This window comes from Manihot esculenta, chromosome 11 (assembly GCF_001659605.2).
Source record: "Manihot esculenta cultivar AM560-2 chromosome 11, M.esculenta_v8, whole genome shotgun sequence".
NCBI lineage: Eukaryota > Viridiplantae > Streptophyta > Magnoliopsida > Malpighiales > Euphorbiaceae > Manihot > Manihot esculenta.
This window is the reverse complement of record NC_035171.2, coordinates 9,561,544-9,584,237: the sequence shown is the minus strand read 5'-3', so window position 1 is coordinate 9,584,237 and position 22,694 is coordinate 9,561,544. Positions and strand designations below refer to the sequence as shown.

At 33.9% G+C, this 22,694-nt stretch overlaps 3 protein-coding genes across 3 annotated transcripts; 2 read left to right on the top strand and 1 right to left on the bottom strand.

Annotated features, from left to right (window-relative positions):
• Positions 1-4,580: 4,580 nt before the first annotated feature.
• LOC110625929 (pentatricopeptide repeat-containing protein At1g80880, mitochondrial) lies at positions 4,581-7,132 on the top strand. The gene is made up of 2 exons (XM_021771635.2): positions 4,581-5,336; positions 5,724-7,132. The coding sequence occupies exons 1-2, from the start codon at positions 4,744-4,746 to the stop codon at positions 6,790-6,792; spliced, it is 1,662 nt and encodes a 553-aa protein (XP_021627327.1). The 5' UTR covers positions 4,581-4,743; the 3' UTR covers positions 6,793-7,132.
• A 2,920-nt stretch (positions 7,133-10,052) lies between these two features.
• Positions 10,053-11,291, top strand: LOC110626104 (lamin-like protein). The gene is made up of 2 exons (XM_021771847.2): positions 10,053-10,402; positions 10,697-11,291. Exons 1-2 carry the CDS (start codon positions 10,234-10,236, stop codon positions 11,044-11,046), a joined length of 519 nt encoding a protein of 172 aa, XP_021627539.1. The 5' UTR covers positions 10,053-10,233; the 3' UTR covers positions 11,047-11,291.
• Positions 11,292-12,771: 1,480 nt separating this feature from the next.
• LOC110626231 (pleiotropic drug resistance protein 1) lies at positions 12,772-20,777 on the bottom strand. Its single transcript, XM_043961613.1, has 24 exons — positions 20,356-20,777; positions 20,103-20,223; positions 19,919-20,007; positions 19,742-19,826; positions 19,153-19,312; positions 18,973-19,049; positions 18,693-18,746; positions 18,514-18,604; positions 18,132-18,433; positions 17,758-18,039; positions 17,362-17,678; positions 17,109-17,269; positions 16,068-16,171; positions 15,822-15,978; positions 15,662-15,739; positions 15,431-15,570; positions 15,015-15,347; positions 14,559-14,849; positions 14,381-14,464; positions 14,148-14,281; positions 13,799-14,026; positions 13,541-13,712; positions 13,194-13,448; positions 12,772-13,096 (listed from the first exon to the last, which is right to left on the bottom strand). Exons 1-24 carry the CDS (start codon positions 20,679-20,681, stop codon positions 12,839-12,841), a joined length of 4,299 nt encoding a protein of 1,432 aa, XP_043817548.1. The 5' UTR covers positions 20,682-20,777; the 3' UTR covers positions 12,772-12,838.
• Between the last annotated feature and the right edge of the window lie 1,917 nt (positions 20,778-22,694).

The following is a 22,694-nucleotide window of genomic DNA, read 5'->3' as shown; positions in this document are numbered from 1 at the left end:
ACATGGCATGCATGCGGAGGCACATTCGGCCCCCGAACGTGGCCTGGCCAGCCACCTATAAAAGGGTCCCTTAGGTCCGCACGGGCGAGCTTTTTCTTCCCCGTTGTCGGCCAAGGTGAGTCTCCGCCACCCCTCCCTCGATCTTGAGTGTTTTCCTTAGATCTTCCATGTTTTTCACGGGTTTTAACTTCTGTTTTGAAGATCTGTGAGTAAAGAGCAAGTTTTGGGTACTTGGAGGTTCAAAGAGCTCAATCTCTCCATCTCCAAGTTAGGATCGCCTTTCCTCTCGTTTCTTCAAGAGGTAAGCTCGGATCCACCCTTGTTATGAGTTTTAAACAAGCATTAAGTTGTTTTATGGGTAGAGATGCATGTTTAGGCTTGTTGAGGAGTTTATGGGTTTTGATGTTTTGATGAACAATGTATGTTGATTTTTGTGTGTTTGAAGTGTTGTAGTTGGGGTATTTGATAGTTTGAGACCCCTAGGTGTGATGTATGGTGTGTAGGCATGTTTTAGAACAAGTTTATGCATGATTTGAGAGTTGGGAGGCAAATGTGCATAAAGGAGCCAAGTTTCTGCCCTTTGGCAGAAACCAGGTTCGGCAGCCGAAGGCACTTTCGGCCGCCGAACATGGCTGGGGAGGCAGGCCTTTCGGCTGCCGAAGTTGCCCCCGAAAAGAGACTTTCGTCTCTGTCTGGGACTTTCGGCCGCCGAAGGTGCCGCCGAACCTACCTGACTTTCGGCTCTGGAGGGACTTTCGGCCGCCGAACCTGCCGCCGAAAGTGCCCTGTCCAGCCATTTCTTGCATGTTTTTATGTAGTTATTTTATGATGTTTTAGGGGGTTTTTGGGGAGTATATTAGAGTTATGTTTATGTATGTTTGGTCCCTCATTGGAGTCCACCTGTGTAGGTTCGGACCCGAGGAATCGAGGACCCCAGCAGTGAGCCAGCTGCTACAGAGTTTATCAGAGCTAGCCAGAAGTGAGTGGAATAAACCTTAAGTTTTAAAATAATTGAAATATGAATTTTGAGCATGATCCATGCATCATGAATGCCATGAGATATAGTAGGTTGTTTGCATTAGTATTCACGAATGTGTTGCATTACATTTATGATGTTGATGTGGATTGGTTATTGGATGATCCTTTAGTCCTCATATGGCATGATGATGTTACGGCATGATATGGTATGGAAGTCCAGGTTGTACCCATTCTACGTCCCTGGCACGATGTAAGAGAAAGTCCAGGTTGTACCCATTCTACGTCCCTGGCACATTGGTATGTTATGATATGTTATGATAAGGGAAAGACCGGTTGTACCCATTCTACGTCCCGGCACAGTTGGACTATGTAGAGGACTATTGGTGACAATACCATCCGAGATGTGATGTGTTGTGATGTGTTGCATTACATAATGGCATGAAATTTTAATATATGATTTCACTATTCTGCTCACTAGGCTTTGTAGCTCACCCCTCTCCCCTAACCCCAGATGTGCAGGTACAGGGTAGACCAGGAGGTTAGCCAGAGTTTTGAAGTATGTGTATGTAATAGTTAAATGGTGGACATGACAATTGTACTATGATGTAATGTAAGAGATTACAGTATGTTATGTAATGAGGTATATTGAGGTTATAGATGTGCTTGACCCTATGAGTATTGTTATCCCTTTGATGCATGATCTTAGATTTTGATGATACAGATGTTAGCCAAACTCAACACATGTATATCGCCCTTTGGGGCATTGATGAGATCCCATAGAGGGGTCAGGTTATGATGATGATTATGTATATGTTCAGTGCATGCACAGGTTGAGTTTGGTGTATGAGAAATGAATGAAAGAAAAGTTTTAATTTTTATGTATGTTCTTGATCATGTATGGGATTAAACAGGTTTCCAGGATGTATGTTTGGCTTGCTACGGGTCCCGGCGGCCTTAAGTCGACCCGGATCCTAGCGCCGGTAGCGATCCGATTTTCGGGTCGTTACAGTTTGAGCATTTGAAAGATATGTATAAAAATGATACTGATTTTTCTGATGTATTTAAGACATGTGATGGGGCGTTTAACAAGTTTTATTTGCAAGATGAGTTTCTTTTTAGAGGGAAACAAATATGTATACCCAATTGTTCAGTGCGTGAGTTGCTTGTTAGAGAATCGCATTCAGAAGGGATAATGGGACATTTTGGTGTGCAAAAGACTTTAGACATGTTGAATGAACACTTTTATTGGCCTAATATGCGAAAATATGTAGAGAAAATTTGTGCTCAATGTTTTGCATGTAAACAGGTTAAATCTAAGTCCTTACCACATGGGTTGTATACTCCTTTGCCTGTACCTACTGAATCATGGACTGATATCTCTATGGATTTTGTGATAGGTTTATCTAGGACTAAGAGAGGTAGAGATTCAGTGTTTGTTGTTGTAGTTCTCTTTGGTAAGATGACACATTTTATTCCATGTCATAAAACTGATGATGCAACGAACATAGCTGATTTGTTTTTCAGGAAAGTAGTCTGTTTGCATGGTATACCTAGAACTATTGTTTTTGATAGAGATTCAAAGTTCCTTAGTCATTTTTGGAGTGTTTTGTAGGGGAAATTGGGTACTAAACTTTTATTTTCTACTGCTTGTCATCCACAAACAGATGGCCAAACTGAAGTTGTTAATAGGACTTTAGGAAATATGCTTCGTGCTATTGTGGGTAGGAACTTGAAAACTTGGGAAGAATGTTTGCCATATGTTGAATTTGCTTATAATCGCGCTGTCCATTCTTCTACTGGTTATTCACCTTTTGAGATTGTGTATGATTTTAATCCATTAACTGTATTAGATTTAATTCCTTTACCTTTAAACGAGTTGTCTAATTTAGATGGAAAAGCGAAGGCTGAAATGGTTAAATCAATACACGTGAAAGCGCATGAGTATATTGAGAAGTGTAACATGATGTATAAGAAACAGACTAATAAGGGTCGCAAGAAAGTTGTATTCAGACCAGGTGATTGGGTTTGGATCCATATGTGAAAAGAAATATTTCCGACTCAAAGGATATCAAAACTCGATGCACGAGGGGATGGACCATATCAAGTGCTGGAATGAATCAATGACAATGCATACATAATTGATCTGTCCAGTGAGTTTGGTGTAAGTGCTACCTTTAATGTTTCTGATTTGTCTCCTTTTGATTTTGGTACAGATTCGATGACGAATCATTTTCAAGAGGGAGGGGATGATGTAAACACAACTAATAACACCAAAAATGATGAGCTAGCATTGCCTCAGGGACCAATTACAATGTTGAGATCCAAGAGGTTGAAGAAAGCACTTCAAGAATTCATGAAGGAATATGTTGAAACTTTGCAAGTTCATTTTGAAGTTGAAAAACAATCTGGCCATTCCAAGTCAATTAGACCGAATGTGTCCTTATTGACAATTCAAATTTTATATTTACAGTGGGTAGTTATTTAGTAGTGGATAGTTAACCAGTAGTGGGTAGTTATCCAGTAGTGGGTAGTTATCCAGTAGTGGAGTAGTGGATAGTGGCATAGATCATGAATCCATGCATAGTAATGGAAAGTGGTAAAAATCATGGGTCTTTATTTATATTATATAAAACATCTCTTTTTTTATATTGTACATAGATTATCAATTATTTAATACAATTGCTTTACGTGATTCTTCTTCGAAAGCTTAAAAGAGATTTTGGTTCTTAATATTGCATCACGAATAAGGTTTGATATTAACTTATATGATCCTTATTTTTGCTGCTTTTAAAATCAATCAGTTATAAGTGTTTTTAATTGTATGTTAATAAATGGTGCTTTAGATTAGAGAATTGTTTTCTGAATAAAATTTTCTTTACTAGGGTATGTGTCGTTTCAATTTTTAATAGGCTGGGTTACGCATCAATAAAGTTTGACAAAATCCATAAAATAAATTATTAACTAAATTTTGTGTAAAAATTAATTTTCTTAAGTTTGAATTCCGTTTAATAAACTAATTCTTCTATTAAAAATAGTAACAAATTTCTGTTGGTCTTGCTTTGGCTAATGAATTATTTAAAAAAAAAAAAGAATGGCTGGAGGGATTGCATAGATATGAAAAACTAATAATATCTTAATCCTTTTTTCGGAATAGATCATGTTGAAAAATATGGAGATATGTTCCAATACAAAAATTCAATTAACTTGAGATCACGTAGGATTCAAGCACATTGACAACTCGTCAGACCAAGGTTAGAGTACCAAAATAATCCACGTAAATATCAGGACCCATACAGATACCAATACTTGCTTTAGACAATTGCTTACAGGATTAGATAACCACTCAACACAGCCAAATCACTTCCTAGATCATGACAAATAATCGAACAGTTGGAAGAAAATGTGCTAGCAAATTAGAATGAGCAAATGAATGGTACTGGAATACATTCTGTTCTTGTCTTGCATGAAGATTGGTCTTAGATTGCTGCAAATTTTGATTAAACATAATTTCTTGAAGTTTTTTTTTTCTGAATTTATTAATAAAATAATTAAAGTTAAAAGTCTTTTTGTTTTTCATTTTATTTTATTTTATACCCTATTATATGCTGGAGTTGCTCTATCCAGTTTTAATTCTCCCTTTAAAGCATAAAGATTAGTAGATTGCGAGGTTAATAATGTGACTATATATCATTTTTTGTTTTTTGTTTTTTTATCAAACTGTATAGTAATTCAGGCAACAAAAATCCTCATCTCTCCCGGACTCTCATGTTGCTCACGACCGTAGCAAGAAGGTTGCAAAGATCTCATCCCCAAGTTATTCTCCCACTCTTCTGTTCCGTCTCTTCCCCATCCTTATCGTCTCCTCTTACTTCAAATTCAGTTATCTCGTTTTCCTCCTTTGAGGCATTCCATCGAGCACTTTCAATTGCATATCAACACCCTTTTCGTTTCTTCACTTTCAAATCTTTCTCCACCCAAAACCTCAGAGACCCATTTGAGCTCGTTCAGGAGAGAGTTCATACCCGTGAATCTCTCAAACCTGGCCTTCTCGATTCGCTCAAACGGGCTGCATACTTCACTGCAGAAGCAGAGGCTGTTGCGTCTGTTGATGCGTCAGGCATTAAAGCTGATCAAAATTTGGTCTATTCGGTGATTTGGGAGCTAAGACATGAGTGGAGACCGGCGTTTTTGGCTTTCAAATGGGGAGAGAAATGGGGGTGCTTTGATGAGAAGTCGTATGAGTTAATGATATGGGTTTTGGGTAATCATAAAAAGTTTAACATTGCTTGGGTTTTGATTCGTGATTTGCATCGGTCTTCTATGAACACTCGTCAGGCGATGCTTATTATGATTGATAGGTAAGACTGATTTTTCATTTTCCTTTTTCAAGGTTGGTTGAGTGCAGTTTTATATTCTTTTAATGAATGTAGAACTAATTAAGCAATTTGCTTGTTATATTTGAAACATTTCTACTTTACCTTTCCAACATTGCTTTGGCTCTTGCTTTGGAGTTCTCTACATAGATGTTGGGTAAGAAGAAATAGGAGTTTGTTTTCCTTTGGAGAGCAGTAGAATAAGATTATCATTTTGTTTACTTCGGTGTCCTTTTTGTAAATGTTGCTGGAGACAAGTTGTTCCTATAATTTGAGCGCAACTCTTAGAGCTTTCAGCAGAATTTTTAATTCTTCCTTCCGATTGAATATGTTCCATTTACATTGTTTTTAATCCTTTTCTTTATTTGCTAGATATGCTGCAGCAAATGATCCGGGCAATGCTATTCATACGCTGTATATTATGGAGAAATTCAGAATGACCCCTGATGAAGATGCATTTTACTCCCTCATGAATGCTCTCTGTAAATATGGGAACATTGAAGAGGCTGAAGAGTTTATGCTTGTTAATAAGAAGCTCTTCCCATTGGAGACCGAAGCATTTAATATCATTCTCCATGGATGGTGTAACATATGTGTTGATGTGCTTGAAGGAAAGCGAATTTGGAGGGAAATGTCAAAATACTGTATTACACCCAATGCAGCTTCTTATACACACATGATATCGTGCTTCTCAAAGGTTGGAAATCTTTTTGACTCACTAAGGCTTTATGATGAGATGAAGAAAAGGGGTTGGGTCCCATGTATTAAGGTTTATAATTCATTGATTTATGTACTAACTCGTGAGAACTGCCTGAAAGAAGCACTCAAGGTCCTGGATAAAATAAAAGAAAATGGATTGCAGCCTGATTCTACTTCTTACAACTCAATGATACGTCCTTTATGTGAGGGCAAGAAGCTAGCAGAGGCTAGAAGCATATTGGCTGCCATGATAGAGGAGAATCTCAGACCAACAATGGAAACCTACCATGCACTTCTTGAAGGCACTGGTCTTGAAGAAACATTGCAAGTCCTTAACCAGATGAGAATAGCTGGTATAGATCCCACAGAGGATACCTTTCGCTTAATTTTGGTCAAGTTCTTCAAGTTAGAGCAACCTGAGAATGCATTGAAGATTTGGCTAGAAATGATGCAATATGAGGTGACACCTAATTTGACACATTATATAGTATTGGTGGAAGGGCTTGCTGGATGTGGACTGTTAACCGAGGCATGGGAATATTATGCTGAGATGAGATCAAATGGATTTTCAGATAATCCAAAACTTCTGAAGATCTTGAAAGAACCGATACAAGACCAGACTAGCTGCAAAAAACAGCAGGGGAGACAAGTTAAGAGAGATCAATATGTAAGTCAGAAATTAGGTAGTAAGGTTAGAAGAAAAGGTAGAAAAGGCATGCAAAAAGGCAAAGAAAAATTGTAGTCCAATATGAGGTGAAACCTAATTCAACAAATTGCAGCATATATTTTAAAGGAGAAACAGCAATATCTTTACATGGCAGAATTTTCCTTCACCGTGAAGCTATTACAGCCAATTGGCTTTTCATGTGCTAGCATTTGGATATCAGGTTATGAACTCTTGAGGATTTAGCAACAAGAAAAGAAATGGAATAGAGTGAACAAGGGGAAAAACCATATGTTCTATTTTTACAAAAAATTTAGTGTAGGACTTCGCTTACAAGTATGTGCTTGCTTCTGCTTCCTTCATTACTAAGCTTGCGTAGTCAAGCTTGTTTATTGAGTAAACCAGCCTAATGGAGCTATAGCTTGTCCATTACTTGCTTAAACTTAAGCGCAAACAATTCAACGCAAAGGAATAAGAATACAAGTAACTTGCTGCTTAATTCTAATTTCTAAGTAGCAATCCTAGAGAGTCTACTTTAACGTAACCATTATGGTTCGCCTTCGAGAATTAACCTCCAGAAGAGGATTGTTTTGTTAAGTCAGCATCCTAAAAGTTCAATTTGTGTCCTGATGACCATTTGCTTCCTGGAGGACAGAGCAATGCTTGTTTTCCTATTTCAGCAATGTTGCTCTATCAGCTCAACTTAGTAAATTTTGTAGTGTATTCTGGAGAAGATGATAATTTGTTAAAATTTATGTCACCCAAATATCCCTGCTAATTGTTGTGGTTCTATGTATTGGATCCATATGCTTTGGTAATCTAACTATATTGTGGCTGGATAAGGATATGGATCATACTGTATATATAGTTTGCCAAGTCAGAAGTGAAAAATATGTTGAAGCAGCTTTAGGTTGCAAGTAAATAATATTCTTGTTTATCCATGAGTTTTATATTATGCGTTTAAATTAAAATTATTCCCAATGTAGTTGCAGTCCTTTATGTGGATCTCTCCCCCCCCCCCCCCCCCCATAACCCTTCTGTCGGTTTGCCTTGAGTATCAGTAGTCTGTCTTTCATCTTCTTTCCATTTTGGTGGATATGCTTCATCTTCTACATTGATGCATCCATTGGTCTACACTGGACATAGCCATGTCATTCCAATTTTTTCAACTTATCTTTAATGAATGCCCCTTCCAACTTCTCATGAATCCATTAATCTTGTAAGCATTCATCTCCGCTGTTAGCATCCTCATTCAACCTGTCTCATCTTGTAGACACTAATTTTCTAGTATTAGCCAGAAAAATTTCTTGTTTCATATTTTGATAACATCTTATTCCCTGTCTGTATTTAGATACACTGCATCATCTTGATTTTGCTATTTGGTATGATATGTACATAAAAGAAGGTTTTCTTGGCACCCTAATGAGATTTTGTTGTGAGAAACTTGTTGATTTCGGTGGCTGCTTTACATGTCGCGAAACTTTTTGTTGTGTTTGTTCTTTTCATTTTCTCTGGTAGGATCGCTCATGGAGATTCCAGTTTGCACAAAGAGCTGTGAGGTGAATGATGACTAGTTTTCTGTAAATGAGAATCATAATATGGAGAGCCAAACCAAGAACAAAAAGGGGAATTAGAAACCAGTAGGGAAAAAAACTAATCAAACCAAATTAATTTAAAATTTTGGTTCAATTTTTTATTTATTTCCATTCGGTTTGATTTTTAATTTCAAAAATTTTGCTTATTTCGGTTCGATTTTAATCTGAAAAAAATTGAAAAAATTAAATCGACTAATGATAATAATATATTATTTTTAATAATATAGAGAGATTAGAATATATTAAGATTAAAGTATTTTAATTAAATTTTAAAATATCAAAAATAAAGTGTAAAAAATAAAAAATTTATTAAAAATTTAAATCGAACTAAATCAGATTGATTGGTTCGATTTAATTTCTAATTAAAATCAATTCAGTTCGATTTTTATAAATACGAAAATTTTGATTTTCAGTTTATTCAGTTCGATTCGATTTTGAACCGAACCGATTGAATACTCACGACTATATATAATTACCTTGATGTTTGACTGCATTTGTATTCCTTAGTTTCAATTTAGTTGTTTTATTTTTTTTATTTTTTTAAGTTAGATAATTGTTAAACATATGGAGTAAACTGATAAATTCAATGGAAATTTGAAACATCTCTCTGAAATGGGTTGTTTGGATTTTGATAGTTTATAAAAGAATTTCTCAATGGAGGGAAGAGCAGGAGAAAATAAGTTGAATTAAGTTTATGTACTTCTGTTCGATGGACAAATAAAGTTTAATTTAATCTTCTTTATCAAATAAGCTTCTAAACTTTTACCTTTTAAGGCTAAAATAAATTTTGACCTAATACCTTTAAAGCTAAAATAAAGCCTGATCTAATAAAATATTAGTAAATTTTATTTGGATTGTATTTATTGATTGTGCAGTTTTTGCTAGTGTTGATTTGTTCGGTTTTGCAGCAGTATTTGAGAAATTGGAAAGCTTCTTTTCTATTGCAATTTCGAATTTTTATGAGAGAATAGGCAACTTATTATTGCTGAAACTTTGGTCTTGCGTCAATATTTCTCTTATACTAGAGATTATTTTTTTCAGGCTGGTTGTATTTTTACGGATAACCAATCATTAACCTTGACTATTCGCTCCCCTCTGGATGACTTTTCAGAATTTGGATTAGTTATTTTTTATTGTAAGGATGCTATACGGTCTCATGGTAACATTCATGTTTGTTGGGTACGGCGTTCAGAAAATAGAGCCGCCCATTTATTAGTTAGAGAGTCTATTCATCATGGTAGATTCAAGATTTAGATTGATATTCCTGATTGTCTCTTGAATTATTATTTTACAAGATAAATAAAGTTTTTCTTAATTAAAAAAAATATTTATTATTTTTATATTTTTTTTAAATATATTTCAATATACAAGCTATATTTTTCTTGCTACATGAAGTCTAGTTGTATTGCAATTCCATTTGTTTTCCCTAAATAATTTAAAAAGAAAAGAAAAGAAAAGAAAAGAAAAGAAAAGAAAAGAAAAGTCAATATTAAAAGGTGAAATTTTTTTGTTTTAAGTCGTTTGAAGTTAATTTTTCCCCAAAGGGAATGTAGTGAAGATGGGTGCTTTTTCATGAACCCCATGTGTAATACATTAATAAGAAATTATTTAACACTTATCTCTTAAAATCTGTGTATAATGCAAAAGAGAAAGAAGAATTAAAATTTCAGTAATGATTTTGAAACTAAAGCATGTTCAAGTTGCAATTATTTAACAGAAAACACAGGCATGCTGAAGTGGATCTTATTATGGTGTGTTTGTGTGAGTGATAATACAGATTGGCAACCACTGTTTCAAAATTCAATTATTATTGCTGGGCCTCGGGATTGGATTGAAATTGGATATTGTTTACTCTTCTTGCACTCTCCAGTCAAAAAGCTTCCACAAAAGAAACAACAAGATTCAACCTCCCTCACCGGTTACTATGCTGCCCAGCTCACCTCTTCTCGTCTTCTTCTGCTTCTTCATCATCTTCTCCGCCACTTCCACCACCGCTACTGACCACATTGTTGGTGCTAACAAAGGCTGGAATCCTGGCATCAACTACACTCTCTGGGCCAATAACCACACCTTCTATGTTGGCGACCTTATCTGTACATCTCTACCTTATGCTCTCTCTTTCACCTCATCTCCTTACTTGGAGTGAATTCTCTTGCTAAAGAATTAATGGGTTACTTCATATACTCCTTTTTATGCCTGATCTATTTAGGTTTTGCTAGTTATGCACAGTTTGCTTGTTTGTTTGCTTTCCCAGATGATGAAATCCAGTTCCATTTTTTGGTTTCTTGAGAATATATGCATAATGGGATTCGCAATTACTAGCTAATTTCACATATGTGTTTGATTTTTTTTCTTTTGTTTTTGAAATTCTTGGTTTGCCTCTGCAGCATTTAGGTACCAGAAGACCCAGTACAATGTGTTTGAAGTGAACCAGACAGGCTATGACAACTGCACCACAGAGGGAGCGCTAGGCAACTGGACCAGTGGTAAAGATTTCATCCCTCTTAACAAGGCCAAGAGGTACTACTTCATCTGTGGAAATGGACAGTGCTTCAATGGCATGAAGGTTTCTGTTGTTGTTCATCCTTTGCCTCCTGCACCATCAGGTAGCGTTTCTTCTTCTAACCATACTTCACCGGCTTCTGCTGCTCCTGTGGTTCTGCAGAAGGGTTTGGTAAGTTTTAGAGCTTTGGTTGTGGCATTTGCTTCCATTTGGTTTGGATCTGGTTGGATCTAGGACTAGTTGAGTAGTAGTTGAATCTGGCTGTTGAAGCCTTGTGAGTGTTTATTGGTTATTACTCTCAGTTCAAATGTATCATTTCTGGTCTTTCTTTTCTTTTCTTCGTGTTCTTTGGATTATAATTCTTCTCTTCATTTATCCATTTTTGTATTAGACAGTCATTTGAAGGTGTTTCTTTGATTTGGCTAATCAGAACTCTGCTGCTAATGTTAGTACTATGTATGGATGACAATTTTCTTTGATATGGCCATTTTCCTCAAATGTTATAGCAGAATCAGTTTTTAATGTATCCTTGGCAATTTTCCTCAAAGGAAATAATGAAGTAACAAGGCAAACCTTGTATATGCCACTGGCAATTCACTTCCCAGAATCAGCTTGAAGCCAAAAATAGAGAACAGATTCTGAATGCTTACCATGCTTTATAAAGAGACTGTTTTCCTGGGTAAATTTTCCTTCTTTTTATTTTTTTTTATTTTTTTTTTAACCGAGTTCAATGTCTCAATCCTAGATGCTAACCAGTCGATTGTCCGCACGCGAATATTAAAAATTTTTATGATATTATTATTGTATAATATTATTTTATAAAATAATATTTCTTTCGCTATAAAGGAAAGTAAAAATTTGATCGAAATTTTTAATTTCAAAATAGTAATAAATATAAATCTATAAATTTATGTACTATTAAATTTAATTATAATAAAAAAATTAAATATTTTAATATTTATTATCATATATTATTAATATGCAAGAATAGTCTGTTAATATACAATGCGGTAGTGGTGATAGAGAACATCTGCTTTCTCAATTCTAGATACTATCTATTTTCTCATAATATCCTTGAAATTTATTAATCATATTAAGCTAATTCTATTTTGTAATAATATGAAACAAATATGATATAAATATATTTAATTATTGAGAAAAAATAAAATAATCCTTTTAAAACATTTAAATACTAAACGTCCAACTTTAAATCTATCTAAAATGTTTAAATACTCATCATCTAATTTCATTTTAATCAAGAGAATTGAATACCCTCATGCATTTTATATTAGATGTTAAGAAAATAATAAAAAAAATTTTTAAAATACAGAGTCATTCGAAGGAGAGTGGTAATGAATTTTATATAGAATGAATAATGAATGTTATATTTTGAATTAATCGCAAAAAAAAGTTTGTATTTATAATTTTATTGTAATTATATTTTTTTTTTATCAATTAAAATTTGAGTTTTTAAAATTGCTCCAATCATTAAAAATTAACGGAATTGTAAGTTTAATAGGAACACTGTCTTTCATCAATCTATTTTAAAATTCAATTAATATATATATATTATTTATTAATAATAAAAATAAAAATATAATTAAAAATACATATTATAAATTTTTTTTCAAATGAGAGTCGTATTACAAGTTTAAATATAATATTTCTCGTATTTTATAGTTAGAAGAATAGATATATATTAATTTTTTATTGATTATATTAAAATTATATTTATTTTTTAATTTTAAAAATTTTTTAATTATAAATTAATATATTATGTTAAAAAGTTTGTAGAAAATTAAAAAGTAATAATAATAAAAGGAAATTTAAAAGTTATATACAAATTATAATAATAAAAATAATAAATTGTATTTATTATGTACATATTAATTAGTAATATTATTAAATATAAAAATATAATTTAAAAATAAAAATAAAATAATCAATTTCACCGCAACTTATTTTAGAATCCTAAAAGTTAAAATTCTCATTAATTCCGAGTTGAACTTAATTGAAGTTCAAAGATTTAACGCCTTTGGTAATTGAAGAACTTGATGGAAATGGCAAAGATAAAAGCAAATAGTGTGGCAAAGCCAAAAACTGCAACTGCAACTGCTCCTAGAAGTTCATGTTTGAAACCGAAATAACTTCTTACAAAATCTTCCACTGTTTCACCTGATTCAAGTGTATGTTTTATATCTCCGAATTGTGACGAAACTAATCCATACAATGTGTATGCAACTGGACATGCCCAAGCATACCATCTCCACCACACAGGAATCCTCTGTCATTGACAAAGTTCAGAAATGAAAGAATGTATTATCAGGAAATGAGCCTGAGAAAAGCCTGGAATTAGCAGAATTGCTAGAGCAGACACTTACTGGTCTTGGGATTATAAATCCTGAAAACAGATTCCATATCGAATAGAATGCAGAGGAAACTATGGATGCTATGTGTTGATTCGGTGTCACAGCCACAGACATCATTCCATAGAAGGTGTAGTATAATAATGTGAAGTACATGAAGAATAGGTACCAGAAGAACTTAGCAGCAGTCCACTCAAATCCAATCATTGCATAGACTATAAGACCATATACGACAGATTGAATGAAAACATATGGAAGCTCAATCAAGACCTGCAAGAAAAAAGAAAAATATAATTTACCCATGTAAAGGTTCACCATAGTATATAAGTGAAGTTTGTAGTCTCCCATGCCTAATGAATTACCTGAGCAAAAGCATAGGGCAAGGGGGAATACATTCCAGCAGCTCTCTCCCTGTAAAAGACAGTTCTTTCAACAGCAACCACTGGTTGCACAGATGAAGCATTTTGGATTCCAAGGAAGACGATTGCAGCATACATTGATCCCATTGCATTGAAAAGATCTTGACGCTTCGTCCTACATTCAAGACAGTAGGATTAAACCATAGGCAGATAGGATTGATGGAATATGAATAAATTCTTTTGGTGTACCATTTAACTTACTTTTTGGAGCCTAGATCCCAGAACATTGTTCCGAACATCAAAGCTATGACGGTTGTGAAGAGCAACCTCACAGCAGTATATGGTGGATTGCGCCAGTATGACCAGTGTTGCTTACACAAGCAAGCCATACATTGGGTGAAAAATGATTGAGAGTACTGTGTAGGAAAGTACAGTTCCGTTGATTCTGGTGAAGGTGTACTAAAACGTTCAATCAGTCCTTTGTTTCTCCTGAAATACATGATTAACTTCAACACATTTTTAAACAATTCTTTTATTTATCCTTGGTTAAATCATTCAGGCATTGAATAGATTGTTTTTTAGCAATCAAGTAGTTCACAAGCAGAATTACCTATATAGTTCTGAATTTCCGTAAATGGCAGTAAAATCTACTCCAAAAACTGATTCTTGAGCTGAACTGGTAACTTCCAACATCCAAGTTGCTGGATTACAACCGTCTTTGATTTTGGGAACTCCTTCAATCCCCTTGATAAAATCAAAGGTAAATAAATTAGCCAGAGTTAAGATGAGTATAGCAAGAGACAAATTGTATGTATTACTTGGTTGTTTATCATTTTTCTTTACCTCAAAATACTTTATTAGATGGCAGGAATGAGGACCCAATGGTCCCACATATATCTCTTGTCCCCCTTTTTTCATTAGGAACAGCTGCAGCAGCATATATCAAATATATCAAACACCTACATATAATGAAGAATTGACAATCAGGAATGAACTCTTATGGCCTGCTAGCATTTCTCACCTCATCAAAAGCTTCAAATATGTCGATGCTTGGCTGATGGATAGTGCACACAACTGTTCTTCCAGTGTCTACAGTGTTTCTAACTGTCCTCATAACAATTGCAGCAGCTCTTGCATCTAGCCCTGAAGTTGGCTCATCCATGAATATTATGGAAGGGTTTGCCACTAGCTCAACTGCAATAGTTAACCTCTTGCGTTGCTCAGTAGACAGACCACTAACTCCAGGCAATCCAACTAATGCTTGCCTCAATGGCTGTAGTTCCATAAGCTGCATGACCTCCTCAATGAACATCTGCAAACAATTTTCATTATACAGAAGATCAACATGACCAGCATTAGGCCGTGCTGCCATTGAAAGACTTTTACTGGATTTCTTGCAGAGTTCTAATATTTATTAGTAGAAAAACGAGAAAAAAGAAAGAAGCCTGAAACAGAACTTTTGGGTGCAGACGCCTACCTTTCTGGTTTCACTGCTCACTTCATGAGATAGGCGAAGCCAAGCTGAGCATAGCAAAGATTCATAGACAGTAACATGTGGAGAATGAATGTCATTTTGCTCGCAGTATCCTGAAATTCTAGCGAAAGTTTCTTGCTTCTTAGGATAGCCAGAGATTGTGATGTTTCCCTTTATGTATCCGCCAGTTTTTCTTCCAGCCAGCACATCCATCAAAGTGGTTTTACCAGCACCACTAACACCCATCAGAGCCGTGAGAATGCCTGGCCTGAAAGCACCGCTGACACCCCTCAAAAGCTCCAATTTATCTTCAGTCACACCCTGATTTTTCATTTCCTGCAAAATATAATTAAACAATCAGTCAAGTCCGGTTCTGAGTCCAAAACCAATTTTTCAGGCAGGAGTTTAAATTAACCTACCTGTGGCATGTCAACAGAATACCTAATCTCGTCGAAGGTGATAGAATGTGGTTCAAATGGAAGAACCATTCCTCTTTTGTTCTGATGTTTATCATTATCTATGGCCTCTGCCCAGAGAGTTGAACTGCCTCTCCCACTCTCTGAATGCCGGATAAATTTTATTTAGCAACAAAGAGGCATTAGCAAAAACTTTCTCACTATGGAACACACATTATGAATGAGTTTTATTACCTTTGGTTGTTTTGCGACCAATTCCAGGTTCATTACATTGAGATTCTTCAGATATAACAGCTTGAGGCTTCCGCAATGCTGCATGATATAATTTACACTATGTTAAAAAAGAAATGTTCTCTTCAGGAAGATAAACTGGAGAAGGTCTTAATATACTCACGGCCTAGGAATGTGAGAGCTAGGGTGAAACAAAGGTTGAATAGCAGTGTGAATCCAACCAAAGCCCCTACTCCAATCCAATACCAATATGCATTTGTGAAGAATCCTCGGGACTTCAAAACTTGAATTCCCAGTGGTTCTGTAGAGTTTGGAAGAACCTTCAAAACCATGGCAGATTTAGAATATTAGTTGATCGCTAAGAGGAAAAGACACAAAATGTAGTCATAGTTGAGTTTCAGAGATTTACTTGACTCCAACTCTTTGAAGTGAACTCATTAACCACTATAGCATTCTGCCCGTACATTAATGGTGATATCCAATAACCCCATGTCCACCATTTCTTTATGTCATCTATGGCATTTAAAAAATAAAACAAGTTAGTAGTTATAATTTTTGCTGGAATATACATGGATATGAAACGAAGTCACAAATCAGGGATGAAGTAAAAGAAGGCTTAATAGATGGGGTTAATCAAACTAGACTTCTGCTATTTTTGTGATTCAAGGAGAAATTATTCATAAGATCATTGTGTGTACAATAACTAAGTTTTGATCATTGATTATAATGAGATTCTTATAGGACCCGCTATAATCAATGGATATAATAAAATTGTTGCATATACATTGGCTCTATTATAAAAATTCTTTGATTCTAAAAGAGAGCATGCAATGTTAATCTACACTCCACTGCCTTTAATATTCAAACATGTTAATAGAGACCCAAAACATGGTGCCAGAACTTAAAAAAGGAAAAAACAAAGAGTGAACTGGACTTGCAGGCTAGTCAAAGGGTGAATTGGACCATCCCTGCTATTCCATATAGGATTAAAACATGGAAGATGTCAATCCAATTAGACATCAACAAGTGTAAAAATTAGTTGAATAGTTATTTTTTTAGGACCCATTACTAAACAGTTTTTATTTATAAGACCTACTTAATATACACTTGCCTCTGATTTATTGACTTGCTATTCCATATAAGCAATCCTATATAGAAACACCTATTTACTCTGTAATATTTTGTCTATGATAGAGCGTAAAAGGTGAATTAGAATACATGAAGAATGTCATCTCACATGAAGGCAAGTGAGAATTAGGCCCCAGAAAGTGTTTATCCAGTTAAAGATAATAAAAAGAAGAGTTAATCAATGGATAGCTTAGGCTATTTTAGAGAGGTGAGTTCAAATTCAAGCAATTCAAAGAGGAAACCTGGTATTTTGATCCACACTCCAGGATGTAAATTATCTTGAACAATTTTGAAGTAAGATGAGCAAATTTAGTAATAATACCTGGGGACAAGATAAATCCGCCTAATGCAAAGAGTACAAGAAGTGCAAATGATCCAAAGGTATTTGCTACAATCATGGTCCTTCCTGCAGCAGCAATAAATCGGAACAAAGCAGAAGCCATCTGACTAACAAGAACAAGCAGAAGGTACTGCCTATATAACCTACAGAATGTACAACATGTTGCACATATCAGCTGCAAGGAAACAAATTTCGTTTGCAAGCTCCCAGAAACTGGAGGAAAGAAATTTTTTACCTTCCAACATTGGGATCATATCCAATAACATAATAGGTGAGGAACACCCAAATGGAAACTTGTGCAAGTGTTAAAGGTATTCTAGTGATCCATGGGGGAATAGAATACGCCCATGCAGGATAGAATAGGAGGTTTTTTTGCTTGTAAAACACTGGAAGCTTTGCAATAGTCATTGAAATATCTGACAAACCATTGAACATGTTAAAAGCCACAGAGAAGAATAATGAACCCACGTAAACTCCTCCATCGGTCACTGAATCTCTGTGCATCTCGGTCCGCAAGAAGAGTGTCATGGCAACCAATGCCATTATTGCAAGCTAGTTTAAGAAAGAGAAAAAAAGAATCATATTCATATATGCAAGAAATAATAATAATAATAATAATATGAATACTAACTTGGGTGAGCTTAAAGGTATAGACAAATGAGTTCCTCTTCATGAGCAGGATCTCTCTTGAGAAGCAAGCTTTAAGCAGCTCCATTTTTCCAACGCCATACCTTTTAGTTGTCAAAGCAGCTGGATGGCTCTTGGCCTTATCAAATGGTGTAGAAAGATCATTTTGGAGATGTCTTCCCACATGAAATGACTGAAATGCCTCTGCAAATTCTTTGATTCTGACAAAATTGTAAGGCTCATCTTTGCGAGCCCAATATTGTTGTTGATCTTTCCTTGATGTTACCTGCAATGCAATACAGTTGATGAACATTGAATATGAGATTTTTACTAGGTGTAATGAATGAGACAGATAAAATTCCCCATGTTTGTGCTTACTTCTTGCAAGAAGTCAGCCACTCCTTTCCTTTCAGGACACTTGAATCCCATGAATTCAAAAAACTCAAGTACATGTTCACGAGGACCCTGATACACAATCTGGCCATCAGATAGTAAAATAATGTCATCAAAGAGATCGTAAGTCTCTGGTGCTGGCTGAAGGAGAGAGATGACTGCTGTTCCATTAAGAATTTGAATATATTGCTTTATCGAGTTCACAATCTGGAAAGTAGTTGAACTGTCCAGGCCAGTAGATATCTCATCCATGAACAATGCTTTTGCTGGTCCCACCAGCATCTCACCTATAGGTTCAGTTTGTAACTTTTGTTATAAAGCTAATCGAGTTGATGGAAGGCTGAAGATGCAGTTGATGGATGGTTACCAGTCGTGACACGCTTTCTTTGTCCCCCAGACACGCCCCTTAGCATTTCATTCCCCACCCTAATATCTGCACAGACTTCTAGTCGTAAAATCTGTAGATTTAAGAGAAAAGGCATTGATATGTCAAAGAATATTATCCATGGCAAATTCTGAAATCAAGGACTTTCTTGGTGATATTACCTTAAGAACATAATCTGTGATAACACTTGTTTCCTGACCTTGTGTTGCTATTGCCTGCATACCAGAAAAGGCAAAGTTAAATATGAAAATAAATTGCCATGAAATTCAACTTAATTTAGTCTAATTATTCTTCTAATTAAGATTTAAATGAAAATAAGAACAAGAATCTTAATCAACATTCAGAAATGAAGACAAAGAGATATGAGACGCAGCTTAAAATTATTTAGTACTTGACAAGTCCTAAATAATTGTCTTTATGATGAGATATACATTCTCTTACCTTCATGAAGACATCAATATCAGAATCAGGCTTAATCTTCGACTCTTTCTCTCTTCTTAATAACTCTGTTAACATCTCTGCCATTTGACAAAGTTTTAATGTCAGTAGATATCTCAAGATCACATTGTGAAGTTAGTATTAATGGCAAGATGGGAATTAAATGGAATACATTGAACCAACCATATCGGTGTCCAACTCCTTGGCATCTTGCAGAAAAGGCCAAGGTTTCCCTCACAGTCATTTCTCCAATATGGGTATCATATTGGCTGATATAGGCAGCTGTTCTCTGGGGTACAAACTCATTCATCTCATGACCATTGTAAATCACTCTGCCAGAAAACTGCAGCAAATTGGACTAGTCAAATAAAGATGCAAAAGAGTGAAATAAAAGGGCAGTTGTTAAGTTATAATGTAATTAACAGACCCAAAACCAGTCCTTCCATCCATTAGCTATGTTAAATGCACAAAAATGTCTTTATTGCCCCTAAGTATTAAAAGGGCATTTTAAGAAGAAATTTTTAATTTCACAAGATTGATCATTCACCAGTTTTAAACATTTATAAGTATACTAATTTACAAGGAAACTAATTTTGGGTGGACTTATTAGAGTAAATATTTATAAGGAAATTAATTTTGGATGGACTTATTAATGTATTATTTAAAAAATATAAAGACTAATTTATTATTTATGGCCGGAACTAAAAAAAAAAAAGCAGAAAGGCCAACTACCCATAATAAAAATATAAAGCTCCAATGACGTAATCATCACCTTTAGTTTAGGATCAAGTTTTCCAGCCAAAGCTAACAAAAGAGTGGTCTTCCCAGAACTTGGAGGACCCAAAAGTAATGTCATTCTGCGATAAACATATTCAAGGATGACAAATTGAAAAAATGGCTTCCAATATTCTAAATTTGAGGAAAAACATAAGGGAAATTTTCATTTCACCTTCTTGGTTTGACGATTCCACTAATATCCTGAAGGATAGTAAGGCGTTTCTTTCTACTTGGAAGGATATGAAGATTATTCAAGAAACCCTTGAAAATTGAAAAGGGAAAGTGAGAAATAACCAACTTAATAAAAAAAAAGAAAGAAGAATGCCACATAGTTATTAAAATTGGCAAGTAGTTACCTCTACTATGTCTACAGAGAAGTTAATGAATGTGGGTAAAGCTCTGCTTCCCACATGAGCTTCTGTTTCAATTTTTAGATGCTCGAATCGGACTTCAATCGTGGGAAGCTCAATCCCAACTCTGTGAAACCAAGAAACAAACAGATTAAATACTGAAATGTCAAAACCAGAACTCAACTAAACAAGAACTTCAAGAACCGAATATTGGTGGAGAGAGTTTCCATTATTAGCTGGTCAAGAAACAATTTCTTACCTATCAATGCGGTTCCTGAGCTTCAACAAGAACTTCTCATTATCCTCTTCTGCGACTTTCACCAACCTATCGACCAAACTTCTCCTTTCTTGAAATCCAAGATTTTCAACGTCGATCTCTCTGGCTTCACCTTTCGACGTCGTTAATATGCCTTTCTTTAACCGATCATAAGTAGGTAGTCTCTCAAGTGCAGCCCATTTCAAAGCCTCTTCATCGTCTTCTTCACGTGAAGATCTCGAGAAACTATCCATGGCATTGCTTCTCCATATAGAAGAGTCTCCTCTTCGGAAACTACCACCACCCATGAAAACTTCAGTACTTTCCATTGATAAAGCTGTAGCTAAAGCTTCAACAACCAAGAGCTAAAACCCAGCAAGAAACAGGATTGATTTGTTTCTTTCTTTCTTTCGTATCTGTTTTGAAATTTGATTTTAGGAAGAAATGAATCCAAGTTCATGATGGAAACTGAAAGGGAGAGGTCCCTCCTTTATATAGCTACACGGAAAACAATTTGGCGGCTGAAATGCCATGAAGTTTTTTTTTTTTTTTTTTTTTTTTTTTTTTCATTGCTCTTGCCACCTTCTTTCCTTGACAATTTTATTTTCTCAAATTTTCTAGCAAGTTAAAAGTTTTTTTCTTTGAATAATTAATTTACTGATGAGAAAAATATTGTAATTAATTTTATTTTATTTACGTATTTCTTACATTTTATATTTAGTAAGGGAAATTAAAATAAAATCTGAAAGGGAGAGGTCCCTCCTTTGTTTCTGAAAAATAAATTGATATTTTTCATAAAAAATATTTTTTAATAAAATAATTTAATTTTTATCATTTAATTTTAATTAAAAATAAAATATATTAATAAAATTACACATAAAATATTAATAAAATTATTAAAGTACAGAAATAATTTTTTTTTAAAAAAACATTTTTTTAAAAATACTTTAATATTTCTTTTAATAAAAAAAAATTATTAATACTCTAAACTAAATAAATTATCAATACATTTTACCATGTAACAAATTCTTTAATAAATTAGAGAAGATTCTAAGGTCTGGTTGTTTGTGGAATATAATTTGTAATTAAAAAAAATTTTATATAAAATAATTTTTATGAAATATATTTTTTATGGAAAATTTTTCTAAAAATTAATTTAGTTTTATTATTTAATTTTAAATTTAAAAAATAAAATATTTTAATAAATTTATATATTTATACTATAATTAGTTTTAGTTAATTTATTTGTTAAAACTAATTTTAAATATTAAATTACATAAAATTATTATTCAGAAATTTAGAGGAAAATATTTAGACAAATTAATAAAATTAGTTATTAAAATTAATTTTAATATTTAAAATTTAATTTATTGAAATAATAAAGATAAATATTTTTTAAAAAGATTATATAAAAGTATTGTCTTTTTTACCAAAAGGGGAGGAAAGAAAAAAAGAAAAAAAAATTGTGAAACCTAAGTTTACAACAAATTAGTTGATAATAAGAAGTTGGACAAATACATTGTATTTATTTAATTATTATTTAAAATTTAAAAAAAAAATAATCTTAACATTCTTTCAATTCAATTAAATAATAATAATAATAATAATAATATTTTTCTGGATTTGTCCACGTGCAGAAATTTAATTCTAAGTCATATCCTCGCCAGTGACGTATTGATCAAATGATTAACATTCAAGTGCTAAAAATCGTAACAGATTTAGTCTGGTGGAAAGTGTATTCTGTAGTCTTGAAAAGTATAAGGTTGAACTCTTTTAACCCCTATTTTAAAAAAAATAAAAAATAAAAAACCGTGACAGGCGAAATTTAAAATTTGGGTTATTCTGCTTGACAAAGCTCTTAATAAGTCTTCTGACATGGCCCCGCAATTGATCCTATTTAATTTTTTTCCTCATGTTCTGTGATCCAGTATTTATAGTGTGAGTTAATTTGAAAAACATGACGTATGCATAACGTTAATTATATTATGAATTATATCTCCTCTTTTATTTTATTTTTTTATAATATATAACCACAATTTTATTATGATACCACATATTTTTATTATGCAGATTTGTACATACAAATATATTAGCATATTCATTTTTATCAACAGATCATTTAATCTCCAGACAGATATGTTAATAGAACTGTAAAATATCTGTGTATATTTTTCTATCTCCCATTACATTACTGAACTAGACTTTTATTTAGTAGATTCAAGTATGGATCAGTCCGGTCTGCTTTAATCACAAATAGAATTGCGCAATATTAAATCAGTTTATTCAGAGATATCTAATGCATTTTGAACCTATATTTTTATTAAAAATTCAGCCTCAATCCG